Source organism: Odocoileus virginianus, chromosome 2 (assembly GCF_023699985.2).
Source record: "Odocoileus virginianus isolate 20LAN1187 ecotype Illinois chromosome 2, Ovbor_1.2, whole genome shotgun sequence".
Lineage (NCBI taxonomy): Eukaryota > Metazoa > Chordata > Mammalia > Artiodactyla > Cervidae > Odocoileus > Odocoileus virginianus.
The window spans coordinates 95,269,747-95,297,102 of NC_069675.1; the positions used below are offsets into that span (position 1 = coordinate 95,269,747).

The window sequence follows — 27,356 nt, forward strand, 5'->3', positions numbered from 1 at the left end:
AGCTCTGCGGTTGCCTTCTCCCTGCGTGATCTTGGGCCAATGACCTCGGAGCCTCAGTTTCCCGGCCTGTGAAATGGGAACCGGCGTGGTAGCAGCGTACCTGTCACATAAGGTTATGCGGAGATATGCCGGGACGGGCCGGGTCCCCGGGAGCCGGCGACACGCCCCCCGAACAAGCAGGAACTACCTCTGTTACTAACTGAATTTGGTTTCCCAGGATGGGGAAGGCCAGTGCTAGCTCCGACCCGGACCCCAGCGGAGGCTGGGGGAAGGGTGGGTGGGGATGGAGGCTTCGGAGGAGGAGGGAAGACAGGCGGCCGGAAGGGGGAAGGGAGGGTGGGCGCTGCGCCCCTTGCCCCCGGCCTCTCCCGCCGCGCGCCCACCCCTCCGACCGCGCCCACCTTCCCGCGCAGGCGGCCGCCTCGCTCTCGCGCTGAGCGGCTTGGCGGCGGCGGGCGCGGGCCGCGCGGGGCTGGGCGCGCCGATCTATTAACGTCTGTGTGTCTGGGCCGCGGGTCTGCGGCGAGGCAGGCGCCAGGGGCTCGCCTGGAACCAGATGTGCCCCGGCGCCGCTCTGGCCGCCACCGGCGCGGCGCGCTCGCACGCACGGGCTGGCGCGCACATGGCGGGGAGGGCCGGGCGGCGGCGGGCGCGCCCGAGCAGGCACCCCCTGGGTTCCGGGCCCGACCCCAGACCCGCGGGGGCGGAAAAGCGACCTTCCCTCCGCACCCTGCCCTCCGGCCCCCGCCTGCCGGCCAGCGCTCCGCCCGCATGGGCCAGCGGCCCCGGGATGCTGGGCTCCCGCGGGTGGGGTCCCCCGAGGGAAGGCTCCCTCTCGGAAGGCCCAGCCCTTCCACGCCCCCTACGAGGGCCAGGGGACTCTTCCCGCCTCGGCCCCCAAGTTTGTTTTCTTAAGTTTGTGCGTAAGATTTTTTTAAAGTTCTGAGTCAGAACTTCCCCTAAGACGAGGAGTTTGGGCCGTGCCGAGAAATGCCAAAATAGGGGGAGGGGGGCAGGAAATGGGGCAAAGGAAACGTAGGGATTGGAGGCTTCTTGACGCATGGATTTGGACGGGGGCTTTTCACCCACGGGGCGGGTGGGGGTTGTGAAATACAAGGATTTCACTGAGGCCTCTCCCAGTTTGGCATCAGATCGGCGTCAACCGCACGATGGTTCTCAGCCCCGGTGGCGAGTCAGCCGCTCGCCCCACCCCCAGGCTGCGGCAGCCTCAGGATGCTCTGCTGTGCCCTCTGGGCCTTCTCGGGGGGCCTGTGAAGTGAGCCACAGAGGTGAGGCATCAGAGCTCCAGTTGTCGGGGCTTGGGCTCCCAGCGCACCCACCCCGCGCCCCCCGCAGTGACCATTCCCAGCAGGGGAGGTTAGGAAGATAGGGGCACGGGGGAGATGGAAAGGGAATGGTTTGGTACCGCTAGATGGAGGCGGAATGGAGGGCAGAGAGAAGGCAAAAGGGCAGGGCGGTGCTGTCAGGCTGGGCCAGCCCAGCCTTGCCGCAGAGGAGGGGGCCTCACGCAGGGCCTTTGGCTGGGGGGGCGGGCGGTCCCCTTAGTTTGCAACCCCCCCACCTCGTGCTTCCTAGAAGAGTGTCTCATAGAAAACCTTTGAAGATATGTGGAAAGACTGGGTTTTCCCAGCCATTCCAGGCTTCCTTGTTCTGGAAGTGAGGAGCTAGGATGCTGAGTGGGGGGAAGGGGGTGTCAGTCCCCTTAACATTAAAACACTGAAAGAGGACTCACCGTCGTGGTCCCCAGGGGCTCAAGGTGGAGCGGGCAGAGAGCCCTGGGCAGTCAGAGTGCTCTGGCTATTTGTCAGTGCGGTGGACGCTCCAGCTCACATCGCTGTGGGGACCAGCACGTGCCCTCTTCATGAGGAGACAGGACCAGCGACAGGCTCAAGGTCACAGGGCTGCGAAGTGGAGGAGGTGGGATCCCAACCCAGGCTGTTGGGCTCTGGAGACGAAACTTTGGGCCTGATATCAAGTCTCCTGTGTTTGGGGGCCCAAGGCAGAGGGAGGGTGGTGGCCCCAGTTGGAGAGGGTGTTGGGATAGCCAGCCCCCCGCCCCTTCAGTCCAGTCCAGCCACCCCTTCCTGTCCAAGCAGACTCAGTGGCCGGGGCTGCAGCCCAGGCACCTCTTTACTGCCTCTCCTACAGGAAGACGATGCCTGCGGTCCTCTGGCCTTGAGCACCATACTGAAGCTTTCTCTTCGGGAGTGGATTTCTCTGGCACGTGTTCTGGCCCTTAAATTAAAAAAAAAAAAAAAATGAGTGAGACTTCCCTGGCAGTTAAGATTCTGTGCTTCCACTGCAAGGGGGAGCAGGTTCAGTCCCTGGTTGGGAAACAAAGACCCCGCATGCTGTGCGGTGTGGCCAAAACGTAAAAAAATAAAAAATAAATAAATAAAACCCAGTAAATTTGTTTCTGCAGATATGAGGGTCTCAGTGGTAAAAAAAAAAAAAGAAAAAAAAATCCGCCTGCCAGTGCAGGAGACACGGGAGATGGGGGTTCAATCCCTGGGGGTCAGGAAGATCCCCTGGAGAAGGAAATGGCAACCCACTCCAGTATTGTTGCCTGAAAAATCCCATGGACAGAGGAGCCTGGGGGGACTGCCGTCCATGGGGTTGAAAAAGAGCTGGACACGCACACACAGGAGGACCGGGGAAGCTGGGAAGCTTGAAGCGGTTTGCCCGATCTACAGTGCACAGAAGTCGTCACATGTTTGGGTGGACAGAGAATTTCGACTACCTCCCCACTGGGACCCACGTTCCATTCATTAGATCATACATGTATTTGCTCCATATTTATTGAGCGCCTCCTACGTGCCAGGTGCTGATGATAAAGACTTCTCAGGCACATTCAGGGCAGCCTCCCAGTGGGAGGGCACTAGCTCTTGAGGGGAAAGTAAGCGTCCTCCATGCTGTTGTTTAGGAGCAAGATTTAGGGCACCCACCCCTAATCCTCTGAAAGTCTCCACTTGACAGATGCAAACATGAGGGTGGAGAGGTTAAGGAGTTTGCCAGTAGGTGGCGTGGCTAACATATGGCAAGTCTGGGAATCAAACCTAGACCCAGCTGACTCCAAACAAATATACTAATGGCTAATGTGATTCAACACTTACTATGTCCCAGACAGGTGTCTTAAGAACTTTACATATGGTACCTCTTTTAATCCCCGCAGAAGCTCTTGTTAGGGATACGTGTTCAGTTGTGTCCAATTCTTTGCGGGCCTCTGGACCGTAGCGTGCCAGGCTCCTCCGCCCGGAGAATTTTCCAGACCAGAATACTGGAGTGGGGTGTCATTTCCTCCTCCAGGGGATTTTCCTGACCCAAGGGTAAACTTGCATCTCTTGCATCTTCTGTATTGGCAGGCGGATTCTTTACCCTTAGTTCCAGGAAGCCCTTCTGGAATATATTATCTCCATTTTCCAGATGGGAAAACAGAAGCAACAGGAAAGGGTTAACTTTGGACTTCCCTGGGGATGGATGGGAATGTCCCTTTTTAATGAGCTTCCCAGGGAGTCTCGAAGCAGAATGTCAGTGAACACTTCTTGAGAAATCTGGGAGATCTGGTACCAGCCCCTCCCCTGGGGGGCCACCAGGGTGGAGAGGGGGCAGGGCAGCCTCCAAGCGTCAAGGCGGCGGCTTTGGAAAAGCTGCCTGCAAATGTTAGCACCGTGGCCCTGGGGAAGTCAGCTGTGCTGTCCTTCGCTCGAAGCGTAAACTCGGGGGCCCACAGAGAGAGGGGCTGTGGCTCACTACCACAGAGAATTTTCTAGAGTTGGGGTTGACTGTCATCCCAGGGTGTGACTAGGGCCAGTTGGAGATATCACAGGGACTTCCCTGGAGGTCCAGTGGCTAAGACTCCAAGATCCCAATGCAGGGGGACTGGGTTCAAGCCCTGGTCAGAGAACTAGATCCCACATGCCGCAGCTAAGACTCGGCGTAGCCAAATAGATTTAAAAACAAGATGCCACAAATGGCCCCATGCCCAGGCTCTGCATGCACCTTGCCAATGAGGCTGGTGGGAGCCAGGACACATAGGAGGGGGCCGTCAGCTCTGAGGGCACCTGGGCCCATGAGCCTGGTATGTGGGTGTGGGCAGAACACACAGATTTGCTCAAGTAGAGCTAAGCCACAGGAAATTGGAGTGGTCTCTGCACCCGGCCCCCAGCCTCGCCCTGACTCCCAGCAGCTTGCAAGCTTCAAGAGGCTGGGAGCTCCTAAGCGGGAGAAGAAACCCTACTGGGTCCTTGGCAGCAACTTCAGCCTGGTCTGGAAATGGTTAATGAGGGCACCTTCCACTGCCAGGTGCCAGCCACTCTGGGGGCAGACAGACCAGACATAAGACTCCACTTCATCACTGCTTGGCTGTGTGACCTGGGTCAGCTACTTCACCCCACTAAACCTCACTGTCTGTGATGGAGAGCAAGGCTTACTCACAGCGCCATCTGCACTGGAGAAGGCAGGGCTTTGTAACACAGTGCCAGGCACACAATAAGAGTTTAGTAAGTGGAAGCCAAAAAAGAAAGTGGAGGGGAGGGGCGGCTCTGTCCTCACCACCAGCAGAAACACTCGAGACAGCCTGGAGCTTCTCTGAGCCGAGCCTCAAACTCACATTTTCCAGCATGCCTGGAACTCACAGATGGGTCATAAAAACCTGCAGTGATGCTTTAAAGGTCAGCCTCTCTGGGAGCACAGCAGTGCCCCAGAGCCGGGGTCAGGGGAGGTCCCGCCAGCCTTGGAAGAGGAGCAGATGGGCACTGCCTTTGTCTCAGCTCTATCTCGGTGGCGGGGGAGGGGGGTAATCTGTGCAGGGGACCCCAAGGTGAAACAGGGACAAAGGGGCAGGTTCTTCTGGAGCACAAAAGCTGATTTTCCATCAAGCTGACTTTAATTTTTTTTAATGTTTTTAATTAATGAATTTGTTCTTTTTGGTTGCCCTCGGTCTGCGTTGCTGTGTGGGCTTTCTCTAGTTGAGCTCCCCTGGTGGCTCAGATTGTCATCTGCCCACAGTGTGGGAGACCCAGGTTCCATCCTTGGGTGGGGAAGATCCCCTGGAGACAGAAATGGCTACCCACTCCAGTATTCTTGCCTGGAGAATTCCACGGACAGAGGAGTCTGGCAGGCTACAGTCCATAGGGTCACAAAGAGTCAGACACGACTGAGTAACTGACACAACACACAACTGGTTGAGGCAAGAAGGGGCTACTCCTCACTGTTGCTCTTGGCTTTCTGATTGTGGTGGCTTCTCTTGTTGTGGAGCACAGGCTCTAGAGCATGTGGGCTCAGTAGTTGTGACTTAGTTGCCCTGAGGCATGTGGGATCTTCCTGGACCAGTGTCCCCTGCATTGGCAGGCAGAATCTTACCCACTGCGCCACCAGCAAAGTCCTCAAGCTGACTTTTTAGCATACGGTCTGTGAACATGATTCAGAAAGTCTATGAACCATGCCCCCCCACCCAAGGTATGTGCAAACTTCTGTGTGCACCTGTGTTTTTCTGGGGAAAGTGAAAGTATTAGTTGCTCAGTCGTGCCCAACTCTTTGCAGCCCCGTGGAATGTAGCCCGCCAGGCTTCTCTGTCCATGGAATCCTCCGGGCAAGAATACGGAAGTAGATAACCATTCCCTTCTCTGGAGGATCTTCCCAACCCAGGGATTGAACCCAGGTCTCCTGCATTGCAGGCAGATTCTTTACCATCTGAGCCAGCAGGGAAGGGTCCATAGAAATCCTTCGATTCCTCCAAGGGCTCATGATTGACATAGGGGAGGAAGCAATGAGTCAGGGCCAAGGTTTCATTTTGAAAAAGTACTAGTGAGGGCAGTGGGCATCTGTGTGGCCCGCTGCATTTAGCATGTTCTCAGGAAAGCCCTGGACTGTTCCACATTCTCTGTGCCACCTTGAGAGGAAGGTATAGACTCTCGTCCCAGTGCACAGATGGTGAGACGGAGCACCCAAGAGGGGCGCTCTCTTGACTAAGGACACACAGGGCGATGTTTTCCTCCATCGCAGATGCTCGGGGGAGGCAGCCATTGACTCTGTGGCGGGTTTGCCCTGCCCTCTGCCAACCACGCCCTGTTGCTAGGTCAAGGATGCCTGTCTGCACCCACTCCCCAGGGAACCCAGAAACAGAGAGAGCAGGAAGGAGGAAAATGCATGTCCTCAGGGGTGGACATCAGTAGACAGGACTTGGGGTGTTTCTGCCTTGCTGGAAGCCCTTTGGCTAAGTCACTGCCCCCCCACCACGTGCCTCAGTTTCCCCACTGGCAACATGAGGGACTTTGACAGATAATCTGTAAGGTGCCTTCAAGTCTGAGTCCTGAGAAGACAAACGTAAAAGACTTGAGATCCCAGAACTGTTTGCAGCTTTGTTTCGGAATCAGGTTACACAGAGTCGGACTGCCTCTGCGCCTGGTCCCCAGGCTTTGCCCCGACTCCCAGCAGGTGCTGGCCACGGGCTTCAAGAGGCCCGGGAGCTCGAGCTGGGAGAGGAAACCCCACAGTGAGCCCTGAGCAGAACTTCACCCTGGTCTGGAAATGGTTAATGAGCTTTCCTCCAGATACCAGCCCCTTATTAAAATGTAGGTTTTACAATAAATCTGGCATTTGGCCACCAACCTTAGATTAAAACCAGACGGAACAGACGCTAACCCCCTTCTCAGATCAAATTTTGAGCAAAGGGCTGCTCTTCTTCCTCCCGATGGACTCCCTAACCCTCAATCCCCTATGCACCCCCATTCCAACCATGTGCCCCCAATTTATGGAGCTCCGGGGATCTCAAAAGCAGAGAAGGCTGGGCTGAATTTCTGGTTCCTGGGGCCCTGAGATGGGAGGTGATCAGGCCCCGGACCCAGAGGTTTTGGGGACACCAGGGGAGGTTCCGGGGACCCCAGAGCCTTTGAGATTGCCAGCTATGTCTGGCTTCTGACCTCCCACCCTTCTCTGTACCTGAGAATAGGATGCAAATGCTCTGTCTGGTAGCTCCATCCCTTCTCCCCTCTTGGGCTCAGTCATCCCATTTGTCATAGTCCCCTGGGACTCTGAAGACGTTTTGGTCCCACCCGTCTGCCTCCGGCAGCCCCCACACGGAGACATTCTGTCCCGAGAACCCCTCCTCGTGGCTGCTGTCTTTCTAAGCATTTCTGCAAAGACGCTGACCCGGTGGCTTTGGGGCTTCCCATGTAGGATTGAGCCCCCGCCCCACTCGCTATCACTGGGTCCGCCCCCCCCCCCCCAAGCATACAGGAGTCTTCTTTCCTTGCTATTCTCAGCCAATCCCCGTATTTCTGCCTCCTCCCGTTTTTCTGTGTTCTTCTTGTATAACAACTTTTTGAAACATAATTCATGTACCATAAAACTCACCCATTTAAAGCATACAATCCAGTGATTTTTAGTTTATTCAGTTGTGCAGCCATCACCACAATCAATTTGAGAACATTTTCATCACCCAGAAAGCAACCCTGCACACTTTATTTCTTACCCCACACCAATCCCCATCTCCACTAGCCCTCCCCCCCGCCCAACACCCTGGCAAACACTAATCTACTTCCTGTCTCTATAGATTTACCTATTTGGGGCAGTTCATATGAGTGGAATCTTACATTATGCGCCCTTCTGTCAATGGCACCATCTTCTTTCATTCAACATAGTGGCGCTGGTGGTAAAGAATCCACCTGCCAATACAGGAGATGCAAGAGATACAAGTTCGATGGAGTAGGAAATGGCAGCCTGCTCCAGTATTCTTGCCTGGAGAATTCCATGGAGAGAAGAGCCTGGTGGGCTACAGTCCATGGGTTTGCAAAGAGTCGGACAGGACTGAGTGACCGAGCACACACAGAATATTTTCCACGCTCATTCGCTTGTGGCATGGGGCAGTACTTCATTCCTTTTGACAGTCGAATAATATTCCATTGTATGGATATTGGCGTACACATCAGTGGATGGGCCTTTTGGGTTGTTTCCACTTTTGGGGCTATTATGAGTAATAGTGCTATGAACATTCATTCATATCCAAGTTTTTGTGTGGACATATGTTTTCATTTCTCTTGAGTTTATAACTGAGAGTGGAATCACTGGGTCATATGCTAACTCTATTTTTAACACTTTGAGGAACTGCCAGGCTGTTTTCCAGAGAGGCTGCATCACTTTACATTCCTATCAGCTGTGGCTGGAAGTTCTGATTCCACTGCCTTCTTGCCACCACTTGTTACTGTGTCTTTTGATTCTAGCTGTCCTAGTGGGTATGGAGTGCTATCTCATTATGAATTTTGCTTTGCTTCGCCATCAGTTTCCCTGATGGCTAATGATGTTGAGCATCTTTTCATGTGCTTATTGGTCATTTGTATATCTTACTTGAAGAAATGTCTATTCAGATCATTTGTTCATTTTTATTTATTTTTGTAAAATACTTATGTATTTATTTGGCTGCACCGGATCTTAGTTGTGGCATGTGAACTCTTGGTTGCAGCGTGTGGGATCTAGTTCCTTGACCGGGGTTGGAGCCTGGGCCCCCTGAATTTGGAGCATGAAGTCTTAGCCACTGGACAACCAAGGAAGTTCCCATTTGCTCATTTTTTAATTGGATTGTTTGTCTTTTTGTTGTTGAGTTACAAGAGTTCTTAACATCTTCTAAATACAGGTCTCCTACCAAATATATGATTTGTAAGTAGTTTTCCTATCCTGTGAGTTGCCTTTTAACTCTCTTGATGGTGTTCACAAAAGTTTTTGATTTGAAGAGGTCTGGTTTCTCTTCTGTCCTCTAATTCCTTGTGCTTTTGGTGTCATATCTAAGAAACCATTGTCTGGCCCTTTTGAAGGTGAAAGGAAGTGGCTTTGGAACTTGAAACTTCTCATCCTTTTTTGGAATGAGTCCTTCCCTCATTTATATAATGATTCATTCAGAAATGTTTCTAAAACCAAACTACTTGCCCAGTGCTGGGGATACAGCAGTGACAAGGCAAATCCATCCCCTGCCTTCCTAGAGCTTAGAATGAAATGAAAGAGACAGGCATGAAGCAGGTAACTAAAACAGAAGAATGACTTAATTACAGATGTGTGGGAGAGAGAGAGAGGGCCCAGAAGCCTGTACCAAGGAGATGTGTCTGGTCTGGGGGCTGAAAAAGACCCCAAGGGCAGGCACCTAGTCTGAAATTAAAGGCAGGGATGCATTCGCCAGGCAAAAGGGGTGCAGGGCTCCAGGCAGAGGGAACAGCATGTGCAAAGGCCCTGAGGTGACGGGAGTTCATGCTGTCCAGTAAGGCAAGTTCCCCCGGCGCACTTGCCCCTCCACTAGGTCTTCCTGGGGCGTCCGGTGGCCTGATGGAAGTGAGTGCAGCATGCCATGTCCTTAGTGCATGTACAGAAGAGGTTCTAAACTCTAGGGAGACCCAGATGCATTCCAGCTGCCTCCAGGACTCTGCTGATATTTCGAGAGGACATGCAGGGGCCTCCCCAGCCTCCTCCAGACTCCAGGGTCAGCCCCAGCCTGGCTGAGCCCTCCTTGTAGACACACTGGTTACTCTGCAGGCTGGGAAGGCCTAGGGGTGCAGCAGTCCCAGACGGGGGTGGCCTGTGACCCCTGGCTTCTTATATGCTGTCGAGACCTGTGAGGCCATAGGGACATGGGCAGGTCTCCAGGGCACCTCGCTTCCACCTTAAGACCCAGTGTGTCTTTCTTCCTCACTTTCCTTCCTGTGATACTTTCTCCTTCTTCAGACTGGTAGGTATAAAAGTGGATCAGCAGCTTGGGGTTTTGTTGAGAATTATTGAGATGAAACATCCTTGGAGGGGTGGCTGGGCAGCGGTTGTTAGTGGCTGACTCCCCAGCCCACCGCCCCGAGCCCCTGCCCCTGCCCTGTGACACATGCTTTCATGACACAGCCCTGGCCAGGCCTCTGTAGCTCCACAAGGAAGATCCTGGACCCTGGAGACAGCCCAGGACAGGAGCAGACTCTGAAATCTTCCCACACATTTCCAGTGCCGCCCCATTCATTTGTTCATCTCTTCATTTGTTCATTCACTTAACATTCAACAAATATTTGTGCAGAGTTTGCCTTGCGTGGCTTTCCTGCTGGCTCAGATGGTAAAAAATTTGCAATGTGGGAGACCCAGTCTCAATCCCTGGGCCAGGAAGATCTTCTGGAGAAGGAAATGGCTACCCACTCCAGTATTCTTTCTTGGAGAATTCCGTGGACGGAGGAGTCTGGTGGGCTACAGTCCATGGTGTCACAAAAAGTCAGACACAACTGAGCGACTAACACTTCCTACCTTGAACCAGGCCCTGTAATGGGTCCCAGGGAGTCAGAAAATAGTTGTTTCAGTCCCTGCCAGACAAATGACCCTACGTTTACCCTACAACATGACAGAGCTGTGATGGGGGTGGGGTGTCTGGGATGGCTTCCTGGAGGAGGCAGCATTCTGCTGAGAACTAAAGGTGAGCAGGGAGGCAGAGAGAAGTGGCAAGTCCAGGAATGGAATGGGCAGGAGTCCACAGGGAAAGGATGTGCTTGTCCAGTGTAAATACTGGCCTCAGGAGAACACTAACCTGGGACAGCTCTGAAACCACTGGGGCCCCTGTCCTGGCGCTACCCACCTGGGGGGCCTGGGGGTCCCATCCAGTAGATAGAACCAGAAACCCCTCCAGAGGAAGGCCCCACCCCTCTGTCAAGGTCACTGTCAGTTTGCTCAGGGTTGGACTGGAGGCTGGGGCTATCTCCTCCCTCCCTTCTGGCTGCCGAGAGGCTACCAGGGGTCTAGTAAGAAAAAGAATGGGTCTGGGGTTTGCAGAGGGAAAGCTCTCACTTGCTATGTGACCCTGGGTAGGTCCCAGCCCCTCTCTGGGACCCCCTTCTGTCTTCTCTGTGAGGCAGTGACATCCCGCCCCCCTTCTCGAGGTTGCTGGGGGCCTCCAGGGAGTAATGCTGGAAAGTTCGCCTCGGTGATCTCACTGACTGCTCCCATTTGTGCCTTAGCCTTGGTCCCTGCGTGTGCCGGACAGAGGCCGGCCGGTCCAAGCCTGAAAGTGGCTCTTGGCTCCTTGCTTGAGATTCTGGGGGCAGGGTGGGGCTGGCCTCCTGGGGAAGCCCCTGGAAGCCCAGGTTTCCTTCTCCAGAGGGCTCCAGGGTCCACGCTTCTTCTCCTTCCTCCTCCCTCCTGCCATCCTTCCTTTCTTCCTTCCAATATGAGTGGTGCGTCTAGTGCCCTGCCCAACCCTGGCTCTGCCCTCACAGGCGTCACAGGCTGGGCACCCCCTTGCCCCTTCTCAAAGCTACCCTGCCCTGCATACCGCTCCCAGCTGCCCCCTGGCCTGTGTGCTGGGGACTCCAGCACAGACCCCAGCTTTAGAGATGCTCCTGTTGCCTTCAACCCCCTCTTCTTGGCTGACCATTCACCCCAAGCCCCTGGAGAGACCCCCGCCCCGCCCAGGATGCCTCTACATGAGGACCTGGGGATATTCATCAGGCCGGCTCCCCATGCCAAGGTGGTAAGAAGCCTGGGCTCTGGACCAATCTGCAGATTTAAGTCCCTGCCCCAGCCTTTACTGGCCACATGGCTTTGACAGGTTGTTTAAACCCCTGTGCCTCAGTTTCCCCTTCTGTAAAAATCAGGCTAAGAGCACCCAGGTCGGATGCTTATGAGGGCTCAGTGAAGTGGCTCCTGCTACCTCCACTTCTCAGGGGGATTCCTGGGGCTAGGATGGAATAAAGCCTTCACCCATGGCCACTCTGCTGGTGAGCCAGTCCCAACCTGCAGTCCTAAACCCCGGCCTCCTTCACCACCTCTGTTCCCTGTTACTTCTTATCTGACTTTTTCCCAAGGCTCTCCTGGTGGCCCTGGAATCAGGGATGCTTCCTGGAAGGCAGGTAAGGATACAGATTCCAGAATTCCCGTCTGAGCCCCACTCCTAGGGGTCTTTCAAAGGAACCCAGCTATCTACCAAGAAACCTGGGTGTTTGGGGGCACAGCCTCCGTGCACCCCCCCCCACCTCCACTTCCTTCCCCAGACTCTTCTGGCTGTAAGTATTTCTGCAGCCTCGAAACTCCTTTGACCAAGGCCCAGTGTTAATTTGTTAAATCCACATCGAGGTCCTGGGGACCCGTTGTTTATTTTTGTGAACGTGTTGGCAGAGATCACATTTGGGGTGGGGGAGGCCGCTTATTCGGTCGGAATAAATGCTAATTAATAAAAGCTATTTATTTGAGTTGGAGCTCGCCGTGGCCCCAGGGTCAGGCACAAACTGACTATTTGAAGGAAAAACAAACAGAGAGTGTCTCTCAACAGCTTGAGAAAGGCAGAAACGAAGAGGCCGGGTTTATTTGTCTTAGGAAGAATTTGCAGTTAATTCCCTCCAGACTATTTAGACCCTTAAATTACATGGAATAAGAAAAACCATGGGTGCAGGGGAAGGAGCCAGGAACACTTGATCATTTGGCTGAGAGCAGAGTTTTTAAATGTCTTTGGCCTGAAGTCAGTCAAGTAGATGGTATGTGTGAAATAATTTAATGGCAGAAAATGGTGCAGCAGTCACTTTTTCTCACTGTAATGTAATGAGAGAGACAGCGTGGCCTGTCTCCCCTATCTGAGTCCGTTTATCTTTCCCCGGACTCAGCCCCTCACGGTAGCCCCTAAAGAGCCTAGGTCAATGGAGGTGGTTTCAGGCTTTATTTTCAACCCCAGAACTTTGACTGAACAAAAGGAAACTTCGGGCACAGCCCTGATTGGAACAGACCTGGCCCCAGTGCTCGCTGGCCCGAGGCTTCAAGAGTATTTATTTATTTTCCAAATGCCTGAAGCTCAAGCGTGGAACCCCCAGAGGACACACGCCCACCACATCCACTTCTCAGGGGGCGATTCAGGAACTCGTGGTAACGAACATCCGGCACATCCACTGGGAAGCAAAGTGCAGCCCGAGAGTGAGCCCTGGCTGAGGCCAAAGCTGTGGGTTCGAGTCCTGGGTCACCTCCAAGACGCCTCCTAAACCTTCCACATCCTCAACGGCCTCTCCTCAGCCTGTGCCCGCAGCTGGGATTGGAAGCAGCTTTCTGCTGGGGGCTGGGCTGAAGGAGAAAGATCCTTGTTTTTGAGGGGTCGGGGCGGGGGGGAGTGGGTAAGGACAGGAACTTCCCTGGAGGCCCAGTGATTAAGACTCTGCGCTCCAATGCAGGGGGCGCAGGTTTGATCCCTGGTCTGAGATTGAAGATCCCACGTGGTATGCAGCACAGCCAAAAACAACGCTGAGCGCAGTGAGCATTTACGGAGCGATGACTGCGCTCCTGGCGTTCCGTGAAACAGCTCCTCCAGGAACTTTGTGTGACCCTGGGCAAGCCGCGGTCCTGCAGGACTCCCAGAAGTGAGGTCTTCCCCCCTGGGGGGCTAGGATGGAGTCTCGAGGACATTTCCACAGTGGTAGGATGACATGATCCATGATTTCTCCCAGAGCTGGGACCGAGAGTGTGACCCCCCCGGCACTGGCATCACCTTCCCTGGGAACCAGGAAGATGAGGGAAGATGACCCAGCAGAGACAAACTCACACCCTGGGCTGCCTGAGTCTCCCCACAGGCATGTCCCAGCTCTGTGATCTTGGGTCGACCTCTGAGAGCCTCAGTTTCCCAGTGTGTGAAATGGGATAACACCTCGTAGGGGTCCAGTGGATGGGAGTGTATGCAACACTGGCCGCTGTTCCTGCCCAAACCCACCTTTGTTGAGCGCATTCCACCACAGCTGCCGTCATGGAGAGAAGTGACTCCAGACCAGCTGGGGTGAGGGGTGTGAGTCGGGTTGCTGGAGCAGGGGGTGTAAATCCCTTGCCTGAGGGTTTCAGCTCCAAGGCTCCAGCAGTTTAGCCAAAGAGCAGAGTTGTTTCTTCCGGCACCCCCTTGGCGGGGGCCAAGGCTGCAAAATGGTTTTCATTTCAACACCCTCCGTTTTGAATTGCTCAGAAATTTCCCAAAAAAGTCTCCTTTTTTGGCTGAAAGGCCTCCTGCGTTGGGTTTGTGCCCAAGCAGCATTGCCTAAAGGGGAGGCGGAAATCGGCTCACGATGGCTGGTGTTCCAGAAGCTTCCGTCCGCTCTCTGGGGTCTTGATCACACAGGTTTTCAGCACTCAACCCTTGATATTTCGGGGTAAGGTTTCTTCCCACTTGAGGGGGTGAGGGGCGAGAGTGGAGAGACATTCACAGCCACCAGACATTCTCATCCATCTTCACCTTTTCTTGGAGGAAAGGGGTGAGGAGTGAAGATTGAAGCGGGTCCAGGAGATGAGGCCAGCTCGCTCCGTGTTCCCTGCCACCGCCTACCCCATTCCCACATGTGTCCTGTGTTTTTAGTACTTTCCAAAGGGGAAAAGTACTGGACTTCAATTCCTGGTCCTCCCTCCAAACCAGGGCCTGTCTCCCTCAGCGCTATGCACATGGTGAACCAAAGAATTCCCTGATCCAGGGTCTGTTCTGGGCACTGAAGAGTACTTAGCAGCAGTCCCAGTCTCTACCTCCATCCTAGGAGCACCATCTGCCTCAGTCCTGACCATCAAAAATGTCTCCAGACATTGCCAGATGTCCCCTGGAGGCTAAATTGCCCTCAATTGGGAACCACCGGTCCAAACCTAGTAAGGTCATCTTTTCCCGGGAAACCCTGCCTGATTCCTGCTTGACGACTCCCCTCCCACCACCCCCACCCCATGCAGCCATTCCCAGACTCATGAGACAGTTTGCCCTCGAATCCAACCAGCTGGTTGCTCAAGAGTCGGTAAACTCTGCGAACGTGGAAGCGTTCAAAAGCCAGGATTGAATGGTATCTGTGGCCGGGCCTGGAATGTTCTCAATGCTAAGCTGAACAACTCAGCATCATGTGAAGAATGTAGGATGGGATCAAACCAGTCTGTCCTAAAGGAAATCAATCCTGAATATTCACTGGAGGGACTGATGCTGAAGCTGAAGCTCCAATACCTCGGCCACCTGATGCGAAAAGCTGACTCATTGGAAAAGACCCTCTTGCTGGGAAAGATTGAGGGCAGGAGGAGAAGGGGATGACAGAGGGCCAGATGGTTGGGTGGCATCACCGACTCGATGGATGTGAATTTGAGCAAGCTCCTGGAGATAGTAAAGGATAGACAGAGAAGCCTGGCATGCTGCAGTCCATGGGGTCACAGAATTGGACACAACTGAGTGACTGAACAACAACATAAAGGGAATATGTAACTGGGGAAGCAAAAATACAAGGTGTGTCCCCAAATCCAGAAGGTTATCCACATCCTCTGCTGACCCAACTGGGAGCAAAACTGGCCTTCCTGTCCACTGCTGCTGGGAACCCTGGATGGGGGCCTTGGCTATAGCTAGCATTTTACTCACTGGCCCAACAATCCCAATTCTAGGAATCTGTCCCAAATATTCACTGGCAAAAATAGAAAATCATGTTTGCACGAGGTTATTCACTGTGGTATTCTGAGTTGCAAAAGATTGGAAACACACCACCTGCCAATCGATAGGGCTCTGGTTTTAGTTGAAGAAACCATAGTTTAGGGGTTTCCCTGGTGGTCCAGTGGTGAAGACTCTGCACTCCCAATGCAGAGGGGGCCTGGGTTTGATTCTGGGTCTGGAAACTAGGTCCCGCGTGCCACAACGGAAAGATCCTGCACAGCCGAATAAGTAAATAAATGAAATATTTTTAAAAACATAGTATGTTTGCACAACTGAGTGGTAGGGGGCTGCATGCAGGACTTTCTGAACTGGGTGGAGAAACCCCTAGGACGTATTGCTCAGTGGGAACAAAGAGAGTGGCCCAGCAGTTCGTAGTCTGCTAGCCTCCAATAGAAGAGCGGGAGAAAATACTAGACTTGAAAAAAAATTGCAGAAAGCAATGCTGAAAGGATAAAGCAAAGACAAATTTTAAAGTGGTTCTGACAGGTGAAAGGTGGGATAGTGAAAGTGGTAAAGTCACTCAAAGGCAACCACTAAAAGGAACGAAATAGGGTCATTTGTAGAGTCTTGCTTATAAATAATTTTAAAATCACACGTGTAATTTTGTAAAGCTTGGGGAGCAGAGTCGGGAACAGGGAGTCGTTAACTTTTGCTTTGTCCCTCCCTGTGTTGTTTGAATCTGTTACTGCGACAGCTGTTTCGGTTCTTTTCGACCCCATGGAGTAGTCCATGGAATTCTGCAGGCCAGAATACTGGAGTGGGTAGCCGTTCTCTTCTCCAGGGGATCTTCCCAACCCAGGGATCGACCCCAGGTCTCCTGCATTGCGGGCAGATTCTTTACCAGCTGAGCCACCAGGGAAAGCGGGAACAAAAGGAAAAGTGCAGATCAGTGCATTTGATGCAAATAAAGAAGGCTGGCTCGCTGGCCTGGGTTGGAGCGGTCTCTGGAGTATAGTAAATAGGAAGAGGCATGTGGCAGCACCAGTGTGTTCAGCATGATCTCATACTTGTAAGCTTTTTAAATTTTGTTTTGTTGGAGTATAATTGCTTTGCAAAATTGTATTCGTTCCTGCTGTGCGATGAAGTGAATCCGCTGTAAGTATCCATATATGCCCTCCCAGTTGGACCTCCTCCTCCCCAGCCACCCCCTATCCCCCCCCGCCCCCCGCCAGGTCATCACAAAGCACTGAGCTGCGTTTCCTGTGCTTTATAGCAGGTGCCCACTAGATACCTATTTTGCACATGGTAGTGTATATATGGCCCCTGGAGGGGAGCATGGCAGCCCACTCCAGTGTTCTTGCCTGGAGAATCCCCAGGAACAGAGGCGCCTGGCGGGCTACAGTCCATGGGGTCGCAAAGGGCCGGACACGACTGGGCAACTAAGCGCAGCACAGCACCGTCCATGTATGTCCGTCCTAATCTCCCAGCTCCTCCCACCCTTCCTTCCTGCCCCGTGTCCACATCTGTTCTCTATGTCTCTGTTCCTACCCTGGAAGCATGTTCATCTGTAACACTTTTCTAGATTCCACATATGTGCATTAATACATGATATTTGTTTTTCTCTTTCTGACTTATTCAGCAGAGTGTAGGTCCACCCACATCTCTACAAATGACCCTATTTCGTTCTTTGACACATGTACCCTAATATTCATTGCAGCACTATTTACAATGGCCAGGACATGGCAACAACCAAAATGTTCAACGACAAATGAATGGAGAAAGAAGACGTGGTACATGAACACAATGGAATATGACTCAGTCACTAAAAGGAATGAAATAGGGTCATTTGTAGAGTTATGCTTGTAAATTATTTTAAATTCACATTTGTAATTTTGTAAAGCGTGGGGAGTAAAGTCAAGAGAAGGCAGTCATTACTTTTACTTTGTCCTTTTCTGTGTTGTCTGAATCTGTTACTGTGACAGTGATGTTACTTGGTTATTAGAATATGTTTTGTTTTAACATGAAATCTCCAAATTCTTTAATTTGATGAAGTATTCTTCTTTTTTTTTAAAGTACACTGGATTTACAGTGTGTTAATTTCTGGTGTACAGCAAGGTGATTCACTTATACCTATACATATTCTTCTTTATATTCTTTTCCCATTATGCTTAATTATAGGATATTGAATATTGTTCCCTGTGCTATACAGTAGGAGCTTGTTGCTTATCCATAAAATGCACATTTTTAATAAGAAAATAAGATACACAAGGAAGTACTGAACCACAACAAGGTTGGTTCTAAGTGCCCAGTGAATGCAATGGAGGAGAGAGAATTCCGTGTGCACTCAGGTGATCAGGGAGGGCTCCCTGGAGGAGTGAGCAATGAGCTGGGCTCTTCAGGATGAAGGGTCAGCAGTTTAACCCCTGGGTAAAATTGAAATGTGGAAACAGTAGGTGAACTCCCCCCACTCCCGTCCTCTGTAGATGGGGCATGAGGAGGCGAATAGCACCTGCCTCAGTTTTTGTGAGCATCCACTGGTCTGTGGGTGTTAAAAAGCCTACCTGTGTGCAGCAGACTCTCAGAACTGTGACTTTCACTGCGCTTTTTATGTATTACTATAATTCAACAACAAATGCCCATGGCGGTTGACCATATCTCAGGGTCTGAGTCAGCTTCTGAGGACAGGTAGATGCCTCTGGCCCTCCCTGCCCAGGTCGGTTGTCCCCTCATGGCAGCAAGTACCTGTCCCCTGGCTCCCCAGGGGGGGGGGACCCTGGCCACTTTGGTTCGCATTTATATCCCCAGGGCCCTAGCCCTGTGCCTGCCACTTCGGAGGCGCTCAGTAAGTGTGTTGTAGAATGAATGGATGGATGGATGAAGAAATTGACAAAGGAGTGAACTAAAGGGTCCTGCTCTCAGGGCTGGACCATCCACCCGCAGTGGGAAGACACAGGTCAAAGCGCTCGGCGCACGTTGCTGAGCTGGTGCCTGAGTCACGACCGTGTGGGCGCCTGCGGGCGCAGGGGGGGCCCGGCCTGGCCTCGCGCTGACCCTTGGGTCCCTCCGCAGGTGAGTGCCCCAGTCCCGGGCGCAGCAGCGCCGCCAAGCGGAAGAAGAAGCAGCGGCGGAACCGCACCACCTTCAACAGCAGCCAGCTGCAGGCGCTGGAGCGCGTTTTCGAGCGCACGCACTACCCCGACGCTTTCGTGCGGGAGGAGCTGGCCCGGCGGGTCAACCTCAGCGAGGCGCGCGTCCAGGTGAGCGCTGCGCGCCCGTGGGCTCCTCGCAGGAGCGTGTGCAGCCACCACACACCCAGGGTTAAGGAACTGCCGAGGCGTGCGGGGGCGTCTGAGGCCGGGAGGGCTGAGGGTCCAATCCGAGCCCTGCCTCTGGCAGCTGCGTGAGCTTGAGCAAGCTACCTAACCTCTCTGTGCCATAGGTGGTGGTGGAGGTTTAGTCGCTCAGTCGTGTCCGACTCTTGCGACCCCATGGACTGCAGCCCGCCAGGCTTCTCTGTCCACGGGATTCTCCAGGCAAGAATGCTGGAGTCGGTTTCCAATCCTTCTCCAGGGGATCTTCCCAGCCCAGGAATCGAACCCAACCGGGGTCTCCTGCACTGCAGGCAGATGAGCTAAACGGGAAGCCCGTAGGGTGGCTTCCCTGTAAAATGAGGACCGCGTGGGTCTATTTCAGAGCATTCTCATGAGAAAGAAAAGTTATTTTTGTAGCTTAGCTCAGTGTCTGGCGCAGAGGGTTTTGATAAATAAAAGTCGTTTTAAAGTGTCCAGGGCTTGCTCCGTGCCAGCCCTGAGCAGAGTGCCCAGCATACACCTCTCTTCGCTACAACCTCCCAGCAGCTAAATGCTCATCGGTTCATGCCTTCATTCCCCCACGCGCACGTTCTCCAACCACTGACCCAGCGGCAGGCACTATATCGCCCCCCATTTTACAGATGGGGAAACTGAGGCTCAGGGAGGTGAAGCCGCCAGTGTAGGGTGGGTGACAGAGCAGGCACACAGTGGGTCCAAAAGGACTTGGGTGTCCCTGGCAGCCCGCTCACGGCTCCTTGCCACCCCCAGGTCTGGTTTCAAAACCGCCGGGCCAAGTTCCGCAGAAACGAGCGGGCCATGCTGGCCAACCGCTCGGCCTCGCTGCTCAAGTCCTACAGTCAGGAGGCCGCCATCGAGCAGCCGGTGGCTCCCCGGCCCACCACGCTGAGCCCGGACTATCTCTCCTGGACAGCCTCGTCCCCCTACAGGTGAGAGTGGGAACTGCTTCGGGTCGGGGTTGGGGGGCAGGCAGCGTGTTTTAGGGTGTTTTAGGATCCAGATTCCTTGGAGGCTCTGGAGAGAACTGTGAAAGGGGCCCAGGCCCTCTGTGGACTGGGGGTGTGTGGGCAGGCGTGTGACTGTGGGCATGGAGGAGGTGTGTGTGTGTGTGTGTGTGTGTGTGTGTGTGTGTGTGTGTGTGCACGTGTTGGCAAGATGAGACCTGTCTGGAGGGAGTGGAGAATCCAAGTCACCCTGAGGGAGCTGAACAGCTGCCAATTTCTGGGACGTCCCTGGTGGTCCAGTGGCTAAGTCTCTGCACTCTCAATGCCGGGGGCCCGGGTTCCATCCCTGGTCAGGGAACTAGATCCCACAACTTCAGCGGAACTGTAACAGCCACAACTAAAAGAGCCCGCCTGCCACAACAAAGACCCAGTGCAGCCAAATAAATGACTAAATAAATATTTTTTAAAAATAAAAAAGAAAGAAAAAACAGCTTTCTAGGCTGGCCTGAGCACCTCAACACCTCTTGTCGGTCATCCCAGAGAGAGGCTGGGAGGGGCCTCAAGGACGGTTCCCAGTCCCGGGGACCTGGCTGAGACCCAGAGGTGAGGTCTGGGGCAATTTCGTCCTGGTTAAAGCCGGAAAAGGTGGCAGTGCAGGATGGGAGAGGGAGGGGGTGCTGGGGAGTTGGGGTTTTGCACCCCACAACTCCTGGGGGTGCTGTCCACCCCTTAGTCTGTGTGAGCAGCTCTGCTAGAGCCCTGGTCTCAGGATATCCAGTGGGTCAGCTCATGGGATCTGAGTCCTGGAGATGCCCATGCTAGACCCACAGCCCTCCCACCCCCTCCCTGCCCTCTCCTTAGCTGGGGCAGAAGAACCATCAAGAGGTATCCTTCCATACAGGTGTGTGTTCATCCCACCCCCATCCTGCTCTGTGTCAGGCACCAGGTGGGCGCTGGGGGTGGGGGGTGGACAGGATGCAGGAAGCTCCTGGTCCAGTGAGGAATGACCTCAAACCTGCAGGGGCGGCTCCAGGTCCCAGCGCCGACCATGGGCCCTTCTGCCTCCACCCTAAATCTTGCGGCCGCAGGTCACCTCCAGCCCCTGGGGAAGGCTGCCCACGAGCTGAGGAGGGGAGGCAGGAGGACCAGAGGCTGGGGCCCAGGACGGACAGCCAGGGGTGGTCAGCTCCGGGCAGCACCAACATGTCCTTGGGTCTTGTGTCACCCCCAGCACGGTGCCGCCCTACAGCCCTGGAGGCTCAGGCCCCGCGACCCCGGGGGTCAACATGGCCAACAGCATCGCCAGTCTCCGTCTCAAGGCCAAGGAGTTCAGCCTGCATCACAGCCAGGTGCCCACCGTGAACTGACAGCCAGCTCCGCCAGGATCCCAGTGCCTCCCTGGTCTGACGACAACAGAAAAGAGGGCAGACACGCGGGAAAGTGACCTTCTCCTGCCCCCTGTCTCCGGGACAGGCTGGCTGGGCTCTCCTGGCCCTTCTCTGCAGCCCAGACTCCTGGGCCCAAGAGGCTGCTGAGACGCCTGGAGCCTGGCTCAGCCCCTCATCCCTGGCCGCTGGAGACTTCGGCCCCTGATCCTTGGAGGGGTTGGGCCAGAAGGTGGAATAGCAGTTCACCGAGGACCTCACTTACTTGGTGTATGAAAGCCAAAAAGCTGTTGTCTGTAAGAAATAAAAAAAGAATAAATTGTTTAAGCCCCCAAAGGTTGCGGGGAGGGCGGACAGGACAGCAAACCAATGAGGGGCCACTTTGGGGGCCAGCTGCCCTCATCTGGGTCCCTCGTTCTGCAAAAGTCCCCCATCACCCTGCAGACCCCAGGGGCGGGGAGTGGGGTTGGAGGACAGAGACCTGCCCTGGAGCCCCTGACACCCAGGTGTTTGGGAGAAACACTGCTTCGTGACTCTGGGCAGGATCCCAGCCCTCTCTGGGCAGGGAGTGTCTCCCCTACCCTATGGTAGGGGCAGTGTGGGTGTGGGGAGCAAAGACTGGAGTTAAAGCCCTCACTGCTGGACATGCAGGAGATGTGGGTCCCCCTGGGCCTTTGGCTGTGGAGGGGCCTGGGCAAATGGCCCAGACAGTGGGCGTGCAGAGTGGAGGCCCCAGGTGGGCTCACAGGACAGAGTGGTCCTAACAGCCACGACCACCAGAGCCCTTCTCCCAAGTTCTCCAGGATGCACTTTCCCAGATGGTTACTGGGGGTGACAGAGGACATGGGTGCCAGAAGCCACTTAGGAGTCTGCAGAAAATTGTGTAGTGAGGGGAGTGGTCTGAAGCCAGCCCTTTCCATCTGGCCCCAGGCCCCCCCTCCTGATGGGCATAGCCTCCAGGGAGGTTAAGAGGTCGTTTCTGCAACCAGCCCCCAGGAAGTGAGACCACACCTCCCAGGGGAATTCCCTGGGGGTCCAGTGGTTAGAGCTTCCCAGGTGGCGCTAGTGGTAAGGTTCTCTCCCACCTTGCAATGCAGGAGACATAAGAGACATGGATTCGATCCCTGGGTGGGGAAGGTCCCCTGGAAGCAGGCATGGCAACCCACCTCCACTATTCTAAGAGTAGGACACGACTGAAGTGACTTAGCATGCATGCCCGCCAGTGGTTAGAACTAAGTGCTTTCACTGCTGTCTCCCAGATTCAATCCCTGACTGGGGAACCAGATCCTACAAGCCACGTGGCATAGCCAAAAAAAAATAGAAAAACAAAAAAACACACTTCCCGACCCCGAGATGACCCATAAGTGTTCAGGCCCCTCATCACACTGCTGGACTCCACGAGTGGACCCCTCTTCTCCAGTCTGCCCTGCCCACACGGTATCAAAGTGCCCCAAAAGGGCCAGCATCCTCGCCACAGGCTGCATCTTCCACGTGACCTTGAACAGGTCAAAGCCACATGGCAATCCTAACATAAGAAACGGTTTCTGTTTTTGTTTTAGAAGGTGTGACTGTCCCCGAGTGAGGTGAGGACCTTCCCCATCTCCCCCAAGTCACCCCCAGAGATTCTTCCCCATCTTCCACTGGGAATTCCACCATGAAAACACAGTTCCTGTGGGGCGGGTGTCACCTTCTTCAGAACTGCCAAAGGCCACCGGGACCATCGCCGTGTGACTGTGATGGGAGGTTGGGGCTCTGGTCCACGGAGGGGGGGCACCAGTGAGGGGAGGCACTGGCTCTGGCTAAAGGCGTAGGGAGGGTCATTCTGCTGATGTCTGCAGCTGGGTCTGCCACCTGACTACAGGGGCCAGAGCAAGGAGAGACCAGTGCCCTGATCATGTGTGTGTGACGGGGGACAGGGATGGGGGTGAGGGGGCGACAGTCAGAGCTGTGTCTTCTTGCTCAGTTTGGCCTCTGCCTCGGGCAAGTGATTTCTGTGTCTCCATTTGCCATTCATAAACTGAACAAATATAAAACTCTTGAAGTATGCAGGGCCCTGAGCAGATAGCAGAGAACTGACATGGGGTCCCTGGCTACAGAGGCCATCTCAATCACAGGGAGCCCCAAGTTTCATCTAAGGCATCCAGGCAGGCTTCCTGGAAGAGGTGTCCTGGAAAGATGAAGAGGGGAGGGAGAACAGTGTTTCTGGCTAGGGGAACAGCATGTGTAAAGGCCCTGCAGTAGGCCAGAAGCAGTCTCTTTGGGCCAGTGGGGGACAGTTCTGGGTCTAGATCTCATGCAGGATGAAGACGGACAGAAGCAGGGACCAGTTCACGTGGGGTTTGTGTGGCCAGATCTGAAGTGCGGATATCATCCTGGCAGGAGTCATGGAGGGGATTTGCTTCGTGGAGGGACCCCCCTCCTCACCTTGGACTCTGTGTGGAGGCAGAGAGACCCCTGCAGAGGCTGTCTAGGCAGGAGGGCAGCAGCCTGGACCAGATGAGGACAGAGTGGGCGATCCAGGAGGCGTCCCGGATCCAGCAGAGACAGAGGTTGATGACTAGCTGTTGGACTCGGGAGGCCAGGGGGCCAGGATGTGGTTTAAACACAGGGATGCGCCCGGGAGGAAGAGACCCTGGAAACAGGACTCACCTGGTAGAGGTGGCGGGAAGAAGCCAGCCATCTTCTTCTTCCACCTGCTGGCCACTGAAGGGCTCATCAGTGCCCTTCCCCCCCGGACGAGCACTGGGGCCATCCTGGTCTGAGCAAGGTGCTCCCTGACAAGGAGCTTACTGCTCCCCTGCCCGCCCTGGGTATTTGCACCAGCCAAGAGCCAGTGCACAGGGTCCAGAGCTGTGCCCTCATGGGCAACCAAGAAAAATGGTCTCTTTCCTCCCAGAAGCACTGGACTGGTCGTGAGCGAGTGGACGAGCCCGCCCAGGTTCCGGGCAGCACTCCGGAGTTTAGACAGAGGCACATCTGGTCTTTCTATTTTCAGTACAAAGGGAGCGGCCATGAAGCATCGCCAGGTTGGGGCTGCCTGCAGCAGAGATGGGCTCCCACCGGGCGGGGGGCTCCCACTGGGCGAGGGGCTCCCACTAGGGCCTGGAAAGGCGGGTCCTGAGACCAGGTTCAGAGAGAGAGCCGTGGGCCCGGTTCCCACAGAGGCGCTGGCCCTGCCATCAGGCCGCAAGGATGTCAATGTCACTTCCTCCCCAGCACTCTAGAAAAAACAAACCGGCTTAATCGTTTACACATGCAGCTCTGGGGAGCTTAGGGAGGGAGCACCGGGGCCCTCCTTGTGAAAGAAAATATATTCCAACATTGCTGTCGCTATTGTAGCCCTAATTACAGGGCTTGCGTGGGCAGCCCCCTGGGCAACCATCCAGGGATATAATTTTTCCATGAGGATAAGGTACCCGAGGCCCCCGTCCCAGGCTGGGAGACTTTGGAATCCTCCTCCCTCCGCCTCCCCTTTGCCCATTTGGCCAAGCAGGCTTTGGACGGGGCATGGTGTGCCTCGGCTTCTGTTTCTGTTTGAAAGATGGGAACTTGAGAGAAAGAAGGAGAGATGGAAGGAAAGGCAAACTCTGGCTCTTCTTGCCAAACCCAAAACCTGAGAAATAAAGACCAGAGTTTTACCTTAGGCGAGGCACATCTCCAGGCCTCAGTTTCCCTCCTCTGTGAAGTGGGGGTGATGACAGAAGCCACCTCTCAGGGTTGTTGGCATGGAGTGACCCTCCATCAACAAGCGCTTTCGTGGTTTTGGTGGAAAAATACAGTGAGGGGTGGAGTTTGAGAAAGTCAACATACTCCCCATTCTGGAGTAAAATTGGCTTTCCTTGCCCAGAGAGTCTGGCTCTCCCCTTTGCCCCTTGCAAGCACACACTCCGTGGGCATAGCTGGGGTCGGGGGGCGGGTACCAAAGCAACATGGCACCCCCAGCTTCTGCACTTTTGCTTCTGGCCCCTGGAGGGCGCTGTGGGGAGCTCTGTGTCTGTCCAGCCAGACACAGAGCTGGGAGAACCAGGGCTCTCTCCCACACAGATGGCCAGAGCCGGCCCAGGCTCCTGACCTGAAGACAAAGTAACAAGCAAGTCCCAAATCACCAGCAGGGGTCCCTGTATAAACATCAACACAAGCATTTTGGAAAATGTACCAACAGCCTCAAAAAGGCTTGCATACTTTCACCCAGTTATTCCTTCTCTAAGCCCTACTTCAAAAAGTAATCCAAAATAAGGGGGAGGGGCCGGGGAGAGGGTAGCAATGTGTGCCAAGATGTTTGTCATACATTTTCATGCAATGTAAAAAATCTGGGAAGACCCAAACCAGAATGTAAATACTTTATAATGGCTCACAATCCACTTGTCTCCATGTTTTCTGTAATGAGATTAATAACCTCACAGGGAAACAAGACAAGCAGGCCAATGTGATCGTCCCAGCTATATAAGTAGCTCTTTGAAGTAGGAGAAAAAAGTGCTTTCTTCCCTTTTATGTCCCTTTCATGGTGCCTCAGTTCAGAGATGGACTTGTCTTTCCAGTGACTATTGATGAGTGAGTAGCCCCCATCTGAAGCTCTCCCCTTCACTCCTGTTACCCCACTGGGAGTCCTCCAGGTCTTGAAGCTTGTGATTATCAAGAATTCCCTTCTCTATTGAAAGTGCTGGAAAGAGTGAATTGAGAGCTTCTTAACATTTAGCTCACATCTTAGAAGACGTGGGAATGGATTGAACTTGGGAATATGAGGGGTCAGGAGTGGGCCCCTTGAACTCAGAAGGTGCCCTAGAAAAAGTAGTGTGGATGGCATAATTCTAGGATGGCCCCATGATTCCCACCCCAGGCAGACACACTTTTCATCATACCCTCTCCTTGGGTAGGGGTGGAATCTCTGACTTTATGTGATTAAGGTGCCTACTCAGTTGACTTTGATCAAAAGGGGGATTGTCCTGGGTGGGCCTGGCCTAATCAGGTAAGCCCTTTAAAAGAGAGCAGGTCTTTCCTGGAAGAAGAAATTCAGAGCAGAGAGGGAGGCTCCCTCTAGCCTTGAGAAACAAACAAGAAACCAATCCTGCTGACATCTGTATGAGCTCAGGAGAGGACACTGAACTCCAGATGAGACCTCAGCTGGGGACTCCTTGACTGCAGCCTGTGAAACCCTGAGCAGATGACCCAGTTAAGCTGTGCCCAGGCTCCCGGCCTATAGAAACCGTAAGATCATAAATGGTTGTTGTTTTCTTTCTTTATTGTTTTTTCTTTTTGCTGTGCCACACAGCTTGTGGGATCTTAGTTCCCCAACCAGGAGACCAGGGATTGAACCTGTGCCCCCTGCAGTGGGAGCAGAACATTAACCACTGGACCTCCAGGGAAGTCTCTGGATGTTGTTTTCAGCTGCTATGTTTCTGGCAACTCGTTACCCAACATCAAAAGCTAAAGCAGATGGAGACGGAGCTTGGAAGTCCACTTGAGCCTGGCTTCTCTCTATCCATGGCACACCCAAAGGACCCCAGACCCACGACAGAGACCTGAAGCCTCTGCTCAAATTACCTGCCATCTTAGCACCTTCTGAGCCATTCTGATTAACTGCCCTAAATGACAGTCTTGATCAAGTCTCTCTCCTGCCTAAAGCCTCCTGGGGCCCCCCAGTACCCTCCCAACAAGGTCCCATCACCCAGATCAGGTGTTGAGGTCCTGGCATCCAGTTCTGCTCTCCATGTCCAGCCTTAAGCCCCTCTTGTTTCTACCCCAGATTCTTCAGACAATCTTGACAACTCATCCCCTCTCCCCACGGTGTCCCCTCCTCCCACACTCCCCTTGCAGCAGCATCCTGCCCAGCCAGTCCTCCTCCTCCAGTGAAAATGTATTCCCTGGAGGGTTACAATTTTTTTTTTTTAAGCAAGTTAAGGGACTTCCTTGGAGGCTCAGTGATGGAGACTCCATCTGCCAGTGCAGGAGACACAAGTTCGATCCCTGGTCAGGGAAGATCCCACATGCCGCGGAGCAGCTAAGTCTGTGTGCCACAACTACTGAGCCTGTGCTCTAGAGCCCGGGGAACCGCAACTGCTGAGCCTGAGTGCCCTAGATTCGGGGCTCCACAACAAGAGGAGCCACTGCAACGAGAAACCCATTCACTGCAACTAGAGACTGGCCCTCGCTCGCACAACTAGAGAAAAGTCCACCCAGCAGTGAAGACCCAGCACAGCCAAAAATACACAAATTTTTTTTTTAAAGCAAGTTAAATTCTAGACGGCAGGCCCATCCGCATGTCGGAGGAGATGTGTGTAGTATGAAACAGGATAATCCAACGTCATAATTTTATATTCGGAAAATGGAAAGA

General features: G+C 53.9%; 1 protein-coding gene across 1 annotated transcript in view; it reads left to right on the plus strand.

Moving 5' to 3' along the window:
* Positions 1–21,361, plus strand: part of PRRX2 (paired related homeobox 2) — a 50,381-nt gene extending 29,020 nt beyond the window's left edge. Inside the window, exons 2-4 of the mRNA XM_070454477.1 lie at positions 18,437–18,624; positions 19,447–19,625; positions 20,872–21,361. Coding sequence (XP_070310578.1) covers positions 18,437–18,624; positions 19,447–19,625; positions 20,872–21,007 — 503 coding nt within the window. The 3' untranslated portion in view covers positions 21,008–21,361. The remainder of the gene's footprint in view (positions 1–18,436; positions 18,625–19,446; positions 19,626–20,871) is intronic.
* Positions 21,362–27,356: the final 5,995 nt, after the last annotated feature.